This window comes from Hirundo rustica, chromosome 20 (assembly GCF_015227805.2).
Source record: "Hirundo rustica isolate bHirRus1 chromosome 20, bHirRus1.pri.v3, whole genome shotgun sequence".
NCBI lineage: Eukaryota > Metazoa > Chordata > Aves > Passeriformes > Hirundinidae > Hirundo > Hirundo rustica.
The window spans coordinates 5,818,598-5,830,530 of record NC_053469.1 but is presented as its reverse complement, the minus strand read 5'-3'; the positions used below and the strand labels follow the sequence as shown (position 1 = coordinate 5,830,530).

The 11,933-nt window shown below is 53.8% G+C and overlaps 2 protein-coding genes and 1 non-coding gene across 3 annotated transcripts; 2 read left to right on the top strand and 1 right to left on the bottom strand.

Annotated features, from left to right (window-relative positions):
* Positions 1 to 112: 112 nt before the first annotated feature.
* On the top strand, positions 113 to 201 carry TRNAR-UCU (transfer RNA arginine (anticodon UCU)). Its single transcript is given in 2 exon segments — positions 113 to 149; positions 166 to 201. It is a non-coding gene; the product is annotated as a tRNA-Arg (tRNA).
* A 1,011-nt stretch (positions 202 to 1,212) lies between these two features.
* On the bottom strand, positions 1,213 to 6,623 carry COQ4 (coenzyme Q4). Its single transcript, XM_058423164.1, has 7 exons — positions 6,547 to 6,623; positions 6,288 to 6,466; positions 5,768 to 5,864; positions 4,079 to 4,181; positions 3,840 to 3,969; positions 2,950 to 3,043; positions 1,213 to 2,402 (listed from the first exon to the last, which is right to left on the bottom strand). The coding sequence occupies exons 1-7, from the start codon at positions 6,621 to 6,623 to the stop codon at positions 2,240 to 2,242; spliced, it is 843 nt and encodes a 280-aa protein (XP_058279147.1). The 3' UTR covers positions 1,213 to 2,239.
* A 36-nt stretch (positions 6,624 to 6,659) lies between these two features.
* On the top strand, positions 6,660 to 10,772 carry TRUB2 (TruB pseudouridine synthase family member 2). The gene is made up of 8 exons (XM_040083190.2): positions 6,660 to 6,789; positions 6,912 to 7,076; positions 7,168 to 7,242; positions 7,707 to 7,768; positions 8,062 to 8,143; positions 8,653 to 8,725; positions 9,174 to 9,310; positions 9,873 to 10,772. The coding sequence occupies exons 1-8, from the start codon at positions 6,690 to 6,692 to the stop codon at positions 10,214 to 10,216; spliced, it is 1,038 nt and encodes a 345-aa protein (XP_039939124.1). The 5' UTR covers positions 6,660 to 6,689; the 3' UTR covers positions 10,217 to 10,772.
* Positions 10,773 to 11,933: the final 1,161 nt, after the last annotated feature.

The window sequence follows — 11,933 nt, the reverse complement described above, 5'->3', positions numbered from 1 at the left end:
CCCGGTGCACCGGCCCGGCCCCCGGTGACGGACGCGGTGCCGGCGAGCGGTGGCGCGAGCGGGGCGGACGGGGCGCGGGGAAGAGGCGGTGAGGGCGGCGCGCCAGAGCGAGGGCTCTGTGGCGCAATGGATAGCGCATTGGACTTCTAGCGTGTGACGGGAGTCATTCAAAGGTTGTGGGTTCGAGTCCCACCAGAGTCGCATTTTGCCGCCGGGGCGCGGCGATCGCTCTCCGGGCTCCGCGGCCGCGTCGGGCCGGGGGGAGCCGCGGCCGCCCCCGGACGCTGCCGCCGCGCAGAGTCCGCCCGTCCTCGGGAGGGCGCGGAGGGGGAGATCCGTTTTGGGAGCGGGGTCAGGGGGGGCCCGGGCACCGGGGAAAAACCCGGCCCTAGGCAAAAACCGGGGAGCCTACCTAGGCATCCGTCCCGGCATTTGAGGGGTTACTGTTAGCGATTCCCCGCGGTACGGGCATGGTGGAGCCGCCGCTTGCCCACAGCGAATATATCCTCTCCAAAAAAAGCGTTTTCACGTGGCTGGCGTCTGCCCTCCCCAAATCACCCTCTGCCGCCCTCTTTCCACAGGCTCCTCAAGCGATGGCTGCAGGAACAGGCGCCACAGAGACTGTTACTTTATCCGGCTGAGCAGATGCCGTTTAAAATTACATGATGTGCCATTTCCGTAGCGCTGGCACCAGCCCGCTGAGCCACACGTGGCTGCACGAGGGCGGCCCCACCAACACTGACAGCGCGGACACTTCAAGCCCTCATTAAACAACCCAAAATGCAGAAAAACCCTTTCTCACGGCCATAATTTCCCACGTTTCCTTGACTGCTGCTCACGGTTCCAAAAAGCAAATCTTTGCTGCCCTTTCGTTTATCCACCCCAAGGCTCTGACGTTTCTGGGTCATTTTTGAGGCAAATGTTTCTTTCATCTCGACCACTGCACTAGGACAACCCCCACACTGTGTTTTACTGGCAGCTAAAGGACGTATTTATATGCTGTCTTTTAGTATCTGCTTGAAATAACTCTGGGGGCCAAGGGAGGATTTGGAGAAAAACCCAAAGTCTGGCTCGTGGGGTGGCTGATGCAGGGAGAAGTTAGAAAAAGGAGTCTGAGGGGCAGGAAGAATACCTGCTGGAGCCAAAAAGAGGTGAGGTTTCACCATCAGATCTCCATCTCAGGAGGGGAGATGTGGCAAAAGGACAGGGTAATGAACTACAAGCCCCAGTGTGGATTTTATTAAACAAGAAGGAATTCCAAGAGCAAACACACGTGAACAAAGAGCCCCTGGCCTTGTGGCTCTTTGCCATCACATCCAGCAACTCTGCTCCCTGGCTGCTGGCAGTCTGGAGCAGTTTAATTAATCCAGACAGCAATCAGCTCCCAGACACAGCACCAGCAGCCACTGCTTCTGCACTCACTGGATTCAGTCCCACAGCCCTAGCTGTGTCATTTTGTTGCCCAAGGAAGGGATGATTCCTACTGAACAGCCAGCACAATCATGTGGATTTCATCATTTTTGATGGGGAGGGACTACAGGGAGACACACCAGACTGGGATCAGCTTTCAGAGCAGCCAATCCAGGAGAGAAAATATCCAAAGGTATTTCCCTGCCTGCCCCGTGGGCGCACAATCACACACTGCCTGGTCACTGAGGCAGGAAGTGAGGCACATCCAATATGACCCAACAGGAGACCAGTTAGGCACCAGTACAAAACGGGATTTCACCACTACACACACCAAACCTGCCCCTGCGCTCCTCTGGAAATCAGGGGTTTAGCTCCAGTCCAGGGCAGCCCCAAGATCTGAAGCCTCGATCTTGCCAGGATGGGAAGGGTGGGAGGAAGGATTTACCTGCACAGCCCCAGAGCTGCAGAAGGCCAAGGCATCAGTTTGCTGCAGTGTGCTCCCTCCCCATCCAAGCATTTGGGAGCGTCAGTACCGGAATGCTGCTGCTGGGAGACCTGAGCAGCCAGACCAGCTGGCAAAGGCACATCTGACCAAAATCACAAAGAGCAAAAAAGGTCGAGTTTTTGTCACAGCACAGGGAGGTGCCAGTTGGCCTCTACCGACAGGTTGGTGCCAGCTCTTGGCAGGAGAAAACACAGCCCTCGAGTCCGTGGTGGAAGAGCTACAGCCACGCTGTGCTCCCGGGCAGAGCAGGAGGATACAGAGTGCGGCTAGGGCCGGCTGCTGGCTGCCAGCAGGGATCCCCTGGGCTCTTCCCAACAGGAGCGCTCACACCCGAACGGCCGGGGGAGGGAAGATGCCGAGCTCCTCCCGCAGGGACTCCACTGGCTGCTCCCAGCGCTGCTCGTAGTAGACGTTCAGGACACAGCTGGCATTGAGCCCGCTCCGAATTGCCCAGGGAACCAGCTCGGTGGCCAGCACCTGCAGCTTTCTGGAACAAACGATACAGGTGGTGGCAGTTTTGTTATCTATATTTTGTTCATTTCCTTCTCCAAGTCCCCACTGTAGGCTGACGCTAAGCCCATGTGTCCCATGTATTCTAACTTTCTGGCATCCCCTCTGCTTAACTCACAGGGGAAACTGAGGCAAAGAAGAGGATGGTGTGGCAGGAAGGTTACAGTCAGCACTAACACAAGGCCAGAACTCAGGTTCTGCAGCTGCTGGGCCACCAAAACTGATGTGCTGGGGCAGGGAACAGCTGCCAGCTGCTGGCCCTCAACACATGCCCATCCAAGGCCTGGAGATCGCTCCTGCCTGGCACAGGGGAGCTGGTGTTGAAGGCACATTAAGCATCAGGTAGTGCTTTAGTGACAAGGCAAAGCTGTCACCGCTTCCTTGGGACTTGGGGACAGCAGTAGGCTCACAGAGGGATCTGTGACTGACTCCCCCCTGCAAACCAGCAGTGTCCTCTCTGTTCCCAGTGGACAGGGGAAAGCACCACACAGGCTGGGTGTAGCCAGGGCAGAGTGGGCACTCACCGCGTGCTGAGCCGGACGGGGCCGAACGCTGCTCCCAGGACACACATGGGCAGCCCTGTCTGGATGGCTTCGAACCACTTCACCACTACCTCACCTGGGAGCGAGCAGGGAGCTTGTGAGCAGACTGAGCACCCCGATCAAGGGCCAGCCAGGGCTGTGTGACTCCTCAGCACGGGCTGTACATCTGCCCTTCCCGAGGATGGATACTTGGGAATGCTTCCTAAGCCTGGCCATGGCCTCATACTGTGCCAGGATGGGCCTTGTCACACACCACTCACCCACCCCAGAGGGATGGCATCCCACAAGCCCAGGGAGCTTGGGGAACACGTCCCAGGCACTCCAACTCCCTGCAGACACCAGCCTGATGCTCTGTGTGGCTCTCCTGGTCTCCCAGCACAGGCCTTTCACAAAACTGCCTGGACTCAGGCAAAGCCTGCCTGGGACACCAGTCATGCTGCCTCCCACAGGCACCCACAGGGCTGTACCTGTGACTTGCAATTGAATCAGACACAAAATGAGGGCAGAGGACACAGAGATGTGCAGATAAGGAGCGACCAGGAATTCCCTTCTGCCTTCACACAGAGCTTGCAACACATCCCACCCTCCATGCCACCCTCCCTCCAGGCAGAAACCACCCATCCAGCGGCTTCCTGTACCCAGGGCTTGGGCAGAGCATCATCTCCCAGAGCAGGGAAAAGGTGACAGACATCTCATGACCTCTTGGTCACCAGAGCCAGTGATGTAGGACAGTGATGATCCAAAATCCCCACACACTGACCCGGGCTGAGGATCAGGGAGCCCAGCTGGCCCAGCCTGCTTTGTTTCTAGGAGGCAGCTGAGCACAGTGGGTGGGTTTGGCAGTGCAGCTCCCTGAGCCCGCTGCTGCTCACCCAGCATGTTGGTTGGCATGCCCAGGAGGGTGTGCATCAGGTCATGGACTTCCCGGTACCGCTGAATCACATATGCCAGCTCTTCATCATCAACAAACTTGGCCGGCATACGGGTGTCTGGAGAAACCTTCTGCAAGTCCAAAGAGGTCCAGCTCAGCTCTGTGGCTCCAATCTCACCCTGTGCTCCCAGCACAGGGATCAGCCACAGAAATCTGCACCCCATGAAAGCCCACACTCACATTGTCCTCCAAGAAGCGGACATACTCCCGGCCCAGTGAGCCATCCGGCAGCCCCTGCAGCCTGGCCATGTCCAGAGTGGAGAGACGGATGCGAGGCCGTTCCCTGGAACCAAACACAGGTCAGTGAGACTCCCAGTGAGAACCACAGCAGCAGGTCCTGGAGAGAAGGAGCCCTTGGAAACCCCCATCCCTGCCTCTGCCCGCCCTTGCTATTTACGCTGTGCAGATCCTAACTGCTCACTGCAGGCACAGCACTGTCTGCACTTCTGTTGTGGAGGCTGGGACACAAATTGCTTAAAGGATCTACCTGAAGCCTTGGCAATAAAAGGGCCTTTATCCTGTACACTTGTAACAACTCTGGTGGGAAAAACACTGGTGTCCTCTGCACTGAAACGCTGCTGCTGTGTGGGCTGCCAGCCAGGCACAGCCCCCAGCAAGAGCCAGCCCTGCAGAGCAGAGAAATTTAGTGCCCTTGCAAAGCAGCCAGAGCTTCAAAGGAACAACCTCAAAGAGGAGAAAGAATTTGTTCTAAAGACAGGTTTAATTTTAATCCTACTCAGGCTTTCGCCACCAGCCACATGGCAGCCACACAGAGAAAGGTCTCCTCTACAGGTTGCTGGCAAACAGGTGCCTCACAGCCTTGGAAGTAAACAAAAACCCTTTTATTACCATTCACAGGGTAAACTCTTCCCATGATAAAAGCCCTTTGGTGGATCCAGGAGCTGCTCAGCTCTTAGAGTGGAGGTGCCAGGGAGATAAGCAGCACTGGCACCAGTTTCACTGGCTGCAGATATTTCCTTATGTATTTATTGTCAAAGGGACTTCGGCAGCTTGGGGGATAAAAACAAAAACACCTGTGTTCCCAATTCAGACCCCTGCAAATCCCTGCAATGCCACAGGGCAAGGAGCAGGTGGGTATGTCCCTTCCCAGCCCTCTCCCTGGGCAGTTCTGCTGGGATTCAGCCCCATCCCAGTGTTCTGGATGTTTTACCAAGTCACTTCCCAAGCTGGGATGAGGCTGGTCTGCACAAACATATGGCAAAAGGCAACTTTTCTCAAGCTCCTATGTGACACAAGCAGCAGGTGTGACACATGACAGGGAACAGGGAAAAGGCAAGCAGATATACAGTGAGAGCTTGGTTAATAAGAGAAATCCCTCCTGGTCCTCAGCCTTGCTGCACTCAACAAGTCCTTGCAAACGTGGAACCAGAAGTGACAGAGTCTTAAAAAAGAAAACAAGAGAAGTGGCCTCATTTTGGCTTAAGCCAGGAAAAAAAATATGGAAATGTCTAAGGAGGAGGCAGACCAGCAGAGACAAAGTCTCCAATACAAGAAAATGCAGCAGCAGGCACAAGGAAGAAATCCATGGATGAAGTGTGTTCTCATCACTGCTCAGCATCCACATCCATGGATTTCTCCCCTGTGCCTGCTGCCGCATCTCATGGTGTTGGCAGCTGCCAGTTCCAGCAGCGAAGCAGAACAGACAGGCAAGTAGTGCCTGCCCTTAGATGTGTCACAGGGCTCCTGTGAACGTTAAAAATAAAGTCAGCCTGGAGGGTTAGAGTTAACAAAACACTGGTGCTGCTTCCAAGCTCTCCCTCCACAGGGCCAAAGAACCTGCTTGGCCTCGTGTCTGCCTCCCCACCGCAAACCACGCTGCGAGGGTGGGAGGGATGGGGAGGGACGCACTGGAGGATGCGGTAACCTTCAGGGTGGTTTCTCATCTTGTCTCGCAGGTTTGGCAGAGCCAGGCAGCCTGTGGTCTCCCCAAGGACTGCCACCATGTCTGAAAGAGAGACCAGAGAGTGACCCAAGAGCTGTTTTCGCAACACCCAGCTATCCTTGGTTGGCAGGCGAGGAAATAGGGCAATGACGCTATTGACCAGGAGCAGGCAGGAAGCCCGAGGCAAAGTGGGGACCCCACAAAGCACAGATCTTCAGCTTCAGGGCTCCTCTGCCCTGGTGTCACCCACATGATCCTTACTGGGAACGGGATGGAGGAGCAGGCATGAGGCCTGGGGGACTCTGGACGAACAGACCAGTCTGGCTGGCAACACAAGGGGTCACACTGGGGTGTGTTTGCGTTTCCTCACGCCTTCTCTTTCACAGCCTCCTGCGCTTGCCCCAAACTCTCCTATGAAGCTTCCGTGAGGCAAGGGAGCGGGATTTTCTGGACGCAGGTGGCAGGCGCTCCCCTCGCCGGCCTTACCGTGTCTGTAGGGGTCATAGAGCGCCATGACCGCGGAGCCGGCGGCCAGCAGCGCCTTCTGCAGCGGGCTGGTGGGGATGTGCCCGGGGTACAGCTGGTGACACCCTTCCATCTCCTCCTCCTCCTCCTCCCCGCCGCGTCCATCCCGGCCCCGCGGCTCGCTGTGGCTCGGCCGGGCTCTGCCTGCGGGGAGCAGCGGGTAAGGCACCGGCCCCGGGGAGGCTGGCCCGGACGCTCCAGGGGCTGCGGTGGGATTCACTTGCCTGGGCAAGCGGGACCCCCCCGCAGCAGCGGGACCCCGGCCCGCGCCGCCCGCAGCAGCAGCAGCGGCCGCATCCCCGGCGCCGTTGCCGCCGCTGCCCCGGAAGCGGCCGGCGCGGGGCGGGGCGGGGCGGGCCGGGCATGGCGGCGGCAGGGCTGGCCGGGCTGTTCGCCGTGTACAAACCGGCGGGGGTGGCGTGGGGCCGCGTCCGGGAGGCGGTGGAGACGCGGCTGCTGCGCGGTGAGCGCGGGCGGCGGGACCCCCGGGCCCATGCCATGCCATCCCCAGGGGCTGCCGGTGCGGCCCGTCCCGTGCCCGGGGTTCGCCGGCCGCCCCTGAGCCGCCCCTCGCTTCTCTTTCAGAGCTGAACGCGGCGCCGGGACGCGCCCCGAGACAGCGAATCCGATTCCTACCGGCCCCGGCCCCGGCCCCGGCCCCGGCCCCGGCCCCGGCCCCGGCCCCGGGCGGCGGCGGGGCCGTGGAGCTGGTGCCTGCCAGGGTGCCGGTGCTGGCCGACCACCCTCTCGGTAAGGGAACAGGGGGGCCAGGGGACACCGGGGATCGGTGGGAGCCCCGGGCAGGCGCTGCGGACCGGCTCCATCGCTGTCTCCGTTACAGTCCGAGGTCCGCGGTTCAGGAAGCTGAAGATCGGAGCAGGTCACCGGCTGGATGTGAAGGCCTCGGGAGTCTTCGGTGGGTCTGGTCCCCGAGCAGCACCGCGTCCTGCTGTCTGCGAGGTGATGGGTTCCCATGCGGGGAAGAAGGGTGGATGCACGGCCAACGCACGGCAGCAGCCCCTGGATCTCACAGCCCCACTGGGGGCTCAAGTGCTAAAACACAGAAGTGTCTGAGCAAGCCGCTGGCAGAGCCAGATGGGAGAGACACACCGGGTTTTGCTGAGGGCACTGATCCCCACGTCTGCTCTGACTCAGCTTTGCTGTGGCTGGCACTGCTGAGCATTTGCCCTGAGTGCCCAGGTGGAAGGTTCTGGTCAGACAATAACCTGGGGGTCTAATTGCACTGCTCAGACATGACTGCTAAGGAGATACAGCCCTGTCCAGGGGGCAGGAGTGGTGTGAGAGTTCAGTGCTGTGTAAGTGCACATTGGTGACTTCTTGTGAGGCTGAATAACAGGTTCCCCATTTTTTATGTTTCAGTGCTTGGCATCGGCCACGGGAACAAGCTGCTCACTGACCTGTACAACTGCCACCTGACCAAGGTAGGTGCTGGCTCTGAACGGGCCACGGAGCCCCAGAGTGCTGTCATACACTTGATCCTGCCCCAGTGCCCCAGACCAAGTCTTAAACCTGCCAATGCTTTTGAGAGCTTTTCAGGGTGCAGAGTTTCATCCTTCACTTGAGCTTCCACTTGTGGCCTTTTGAGCAGAGGATGCTGCTGTCTTCTTGTGCAAAACTCTCATAGCCTGCACTTCTAGTAGCTGCATGGTGAAATACTGTTGCTCAATTGCTTGGAGCATTTTTTGATAAATTACACTCTTTATCCTTCTTCCAGGTTTATACTGTTGGTGGGCTTTTTGGTAAAGCCACTGATGACTTCTCAGACACAGGGAATTTAGTAGAGAAGACAACATTTGGTAAGAAACTGATTTGATGTGGTGTTGTTTTGATTTTTTTTAAACAGAACACCAAACAGCAGATTAACTGCAAATCAGGTGAACTGCACAATGACAAAAGCCAGATCTTGCATCTTCTAGTCTTTGTTGATGTCATAGTCCCCCTGTTCTAAATCTAACCACAATATTTACAAAGCCAGCATGAATGCCAGGACCCAGATCTCCCTGTGAATCACACTTGGAGATAGCAGTTAGGAGATTTCATTGAATGAAAACATACGATAAGAAAACTGGAGCATCAACAATTGGGAATCAGTTAAGCGAAATAACTCTTCCCTTTGCAGTCCAGCTCTGTGCTGCTCCATGTAGAGCCAGGGGAAGTGACTTTGCAAAGGCCACCCCTCACCTCTCATCAGCCCCTTTCAATGTGACTGCCTGCCCGAGGGACAGCAATACCTCAGTGGCACTTTTCAGACTTTCCAGTTTCTGCATGGATAATTGAGACTTTGTTTCTGCCTTAATATTTGCAGATCATATCACAAGGGAGAAGCTGGAGCGGATTCTCGCTGTCATTCAAGGGACAAACCAAAAGGCCCTGCTGATGTGCGTATCCACCGGGGAAATGAGCTGATCCCACTGCCATTTTCTGGTCTTCCAAACAAATGAGAGGATTTTGTTTCCCATAATCGAAGTCTGTAGAGGTTGGAGTGCTAGCAAGGGGCACAGAGGAGTTACTCTGAGTGCTCTCTGCTGTGGTGAGAGGGTGCAGTTAAATGTCCTTGTATTCCAAAATCTCCAATCTGCTGGTTTAGGACTAATCTGCTATATTAGGGCTAACCAAAATAACTTGTAGACATGACCAAGTACCTCCTTCCCAAACTATGCTACACTACTGACAGTACATACACTGCTAAAATATATGCAAAAACCCACTGGATAGTTTTAAGGATAAAAATTGCATTTCTGTTTTATTGGGGATGGACATATTTTGAATCTCTTTGGAAAGTTCTGAATGTCTCTGCTGTTCTCTTTCTTTTTTTTTTTCCCCTAGGTATTCTAACATTGATATGAAAACACAAGAGGCATACGAGCTGGCTGTCAAAGGGTTGATTCGCCCCATGGGAAAAAGCCCCCCGATAATCACAGCAATCCGATGCCTCCAGTTTGCACTTCCAGAATTCCAGCTAGGTAGGGTTGGCACAGAATGTACTGGGGAACTGTGTGTATAGATTATGGCAAATAAGTTGGTAAACGTCATTTTCTTACTCATGGTTTAATGCAAAATGAGTTGGAGGGAATTTCTTCTCTGGTAAATCCAGACAGCTCATAGCTTTTTCCTTGCCAGTTCAGATCTAAGCCCAAGGCTGGAAAATTTGCATCATGAATACCTGGGGGGAAATTCTTCTTAGCTCAGTGTTTCAGTGTAATGCGTTTCAGTGCTGGGTTTTTTTAAGTGTTTAAAAGGTTTTTTGTCCCCCTTCCCTTGCAAATTATTTGTCTTACTAAAAAAGGCGCCTTTTTGTCTCATTTGAAATACCTAAACTTCTACATTACTCTTCTATATCTATAGCTTTGTTTTCTAAAGTATTCACTTTGGAAGGGTGTGGAACATCCTGCAGTATTCCAGAAAATCATACTGTGCTCTTCTGCCAAACCAGTTCTTTCAGTAACTGCGAGTGGTGTCTGGATTTACAGTGTCAGGGCCTGTGTCAAAGCTTTGCTTTCTGAAGGAATGTCTCTGTCCTCCTAGAAATCCATTGCTTGCATGAGACTCAGCAGTTCCTCCGGAGGATGGTTCATGAGATTGGTCTGGAGCTGAAATCATCTGCTGTGTGCACACAAGTGCGGAGAATACGCGACGGCGTTTTCACGGTGGACGACGCTCTCCCGAGAACCCAGTGGAACCTGCAGAGCATCCAGGAGGCGATTCGGAACTGTCAGCTCAAAGTGGAGACAGAGCTGGAGAAAACACTGGGACCTGGGGGGAACAGTCCTCTTCATCAGCTGGATGGGGACACAGCTGAGCATGGTCTGCAGGAACGTCCATCAGCAATCCCTGCAGCACAATACGGCGGCGATGTGCCAGCAACGTGATGGACAGCAGAAGGAAAGAGGTTAATGGCAGTTCACTTCCACCCTTTCCTTGAGATGACTTTTATCACAGGCTTGGTTGGGTTTTTTTTTGGTTTTTTTTCCCAGTGACAGGCTGTATCTTTTTTTTTTTAAAGCATCACAAACAGTTCATTAACAGGAGGTAGCTGTGCCAAAATTCCTGTTGATTTTAAGAACATTGGGTTGCTAAGGGATATAAAAACCCTTTCCCGAATTGTTTAGCAGCAGGAAGTATTGTCTTAGAAAGCTGTATTCCCTTGGCTGCACAGATTTGTTCCTTGCAGCTGGCAGCACAACTTATCTGCTGTATGGATTTTATTTTCCCTGTGTTCTCCTGGAGTATTTTCTTTCCATTAGCCCTGCTCTCAGACACATGAGAGCACAAAACTGGGCTAAAGGAGGGATGTGCAGGAAAAAACACAGCTTACCCAAAGCAATGCAAGGAAATGGCTTTATCCAGAGTAGGCATGTGGTGAAAAGTGGCTTGTAATGGGGACTAATGCACAGGATACACAAAAAATAAAACAGAAAATGACCCGATAGGGTAGAGGTTGGATCTTGGCTCACTACTCATCCATGTACATTGATCCATAAAAAACCCAGCAAGTGCTACTTTATTTTACTCTTTTTTTCTTGAGGAGCCAAGGTTATTCAATGCTCTCTGGTATCCTCAGTAGCAGCAGCTCCTTGCAGACAGCAGGTCCTGCCCTTTGGTGAAACTGTAAACTTTGTGATACCATTTGGTCTCTGTTAGCTGATTATAGCTGGGTCTGACTTTGCAGAAACACACTTTCTAAATTTATATTTAAAATCTGGAATTACACTTGCCATTATTACACTGTATGGTTTTCCAGTTATATACTTAGTGAGTTTGGAGATTTATTTTTGGAAAGCAGAAGATTTGTTCTGTTCCTCTCCTGGACTTGGCCAAAGGCCAGCATATTTCATCCTCCAGGTGACAGCCATAAAGATACAAGAGTAACTCTGGGAGGGGCAGTCACAGGGACCATGATGAAGTACCTCAGTGGCAGCGTGCAGTCCTGTCCTGAAGCATCCCAGGAATCCTTAACTTAGTCCCTGGAATCTTTCAATTCTGTGTTCCTCTGGGCTGCACAGAGCAGCCAGAACAGCTGTGGAACACAGCTGCCACCACCTGGCAGAGCCAGCAGCAGGGATTCCCCAAGGACACCAGGCCCTGTCCTTGTGTTGTTCCGTGGGTGTTCTCATCCTCCATGGACAAGGGATTGGGATCAGGGGACCTTCCCTGGGCACCTGCCCAGTACTACCTGAAGTGTATACCCATCCCTGCAGCCTCAAGCAGGACACTTGCACAGCTACAGCTGCAAGTTTAACCCCAGTGCTCCTACATAGTGGCAAGAAAACATGGACTTCTCACTCCTTGAACAACCTTCAGTAACTTTGGTAATGGACTATACTTCATGGCCTCAGCTCACATCTCACACAAACTGAAGAATTTCCATATAGACTTCCTGTTGCAAAACCAATTTCCAGTTGCGTGTGTCACTAACAGAGGAGCATTTTGTTGGAACACTCCAGGTTGAACCAGTCCCTCTACACAGGAAATACCAGCCAAAACAGCAACTTTAGTAACAAAGTTTGCATTTCCCAGTTCTTGTTGCCTTGTGACTTTTTTCCTGCCCTTAAAACTACTCCAAAACACGAGTGTTCCACACTTGGC

Excerpts from the sequence above, each read along its gene's own strand:
- TRUB2 (XM_040083190.2), top strand. The coding sequence starts at position 6,690 with ATGGCGGCGGCAGGGCTGGCCGGGCTGTTCGCCGTGTACAAACCGGCG. Across the intron at positions 7,769-8,061 it reads ACAACTGCCACCTGACCAAG|GTTTATACTGTTGGTGGGCT; the intron begins GTAGGTGCTGGC and ends TCCTTCTTCCAG. Across the intron at positions 9,311-9,872 it reads ACTTCCAGAATTCCAGCTAG|AAATCCATTGCTTGCATGAG; the intron begins GTAGGGTTGGCA and ends CTGTCCTCCTAG.
- COQ4 (XM_058423164.1), bottom strand. The coding sequence starts at position 6,623 with ATGCGGCCGCTGCTGCTGCTGCGGGCGGCGCGGGCCGGGGTCCCGCTG. Across the intron at positions 4,182-5,767 it reads GAAGGTTACCGCATCCTCCA|GGAACGGCCTCGCATCCGTC; the intron begins GTGCGTCCCTCC and ends GTTTGGTTCCAG. Across the intron at positions 2,403-2,949 it reads CCCGTCCGGCTCAGCACGCG|AAAGCTGCAGGTGCTGGCCA; the intron begins GTGAGTGCCCAC and ends CGTTTGTTCCAG.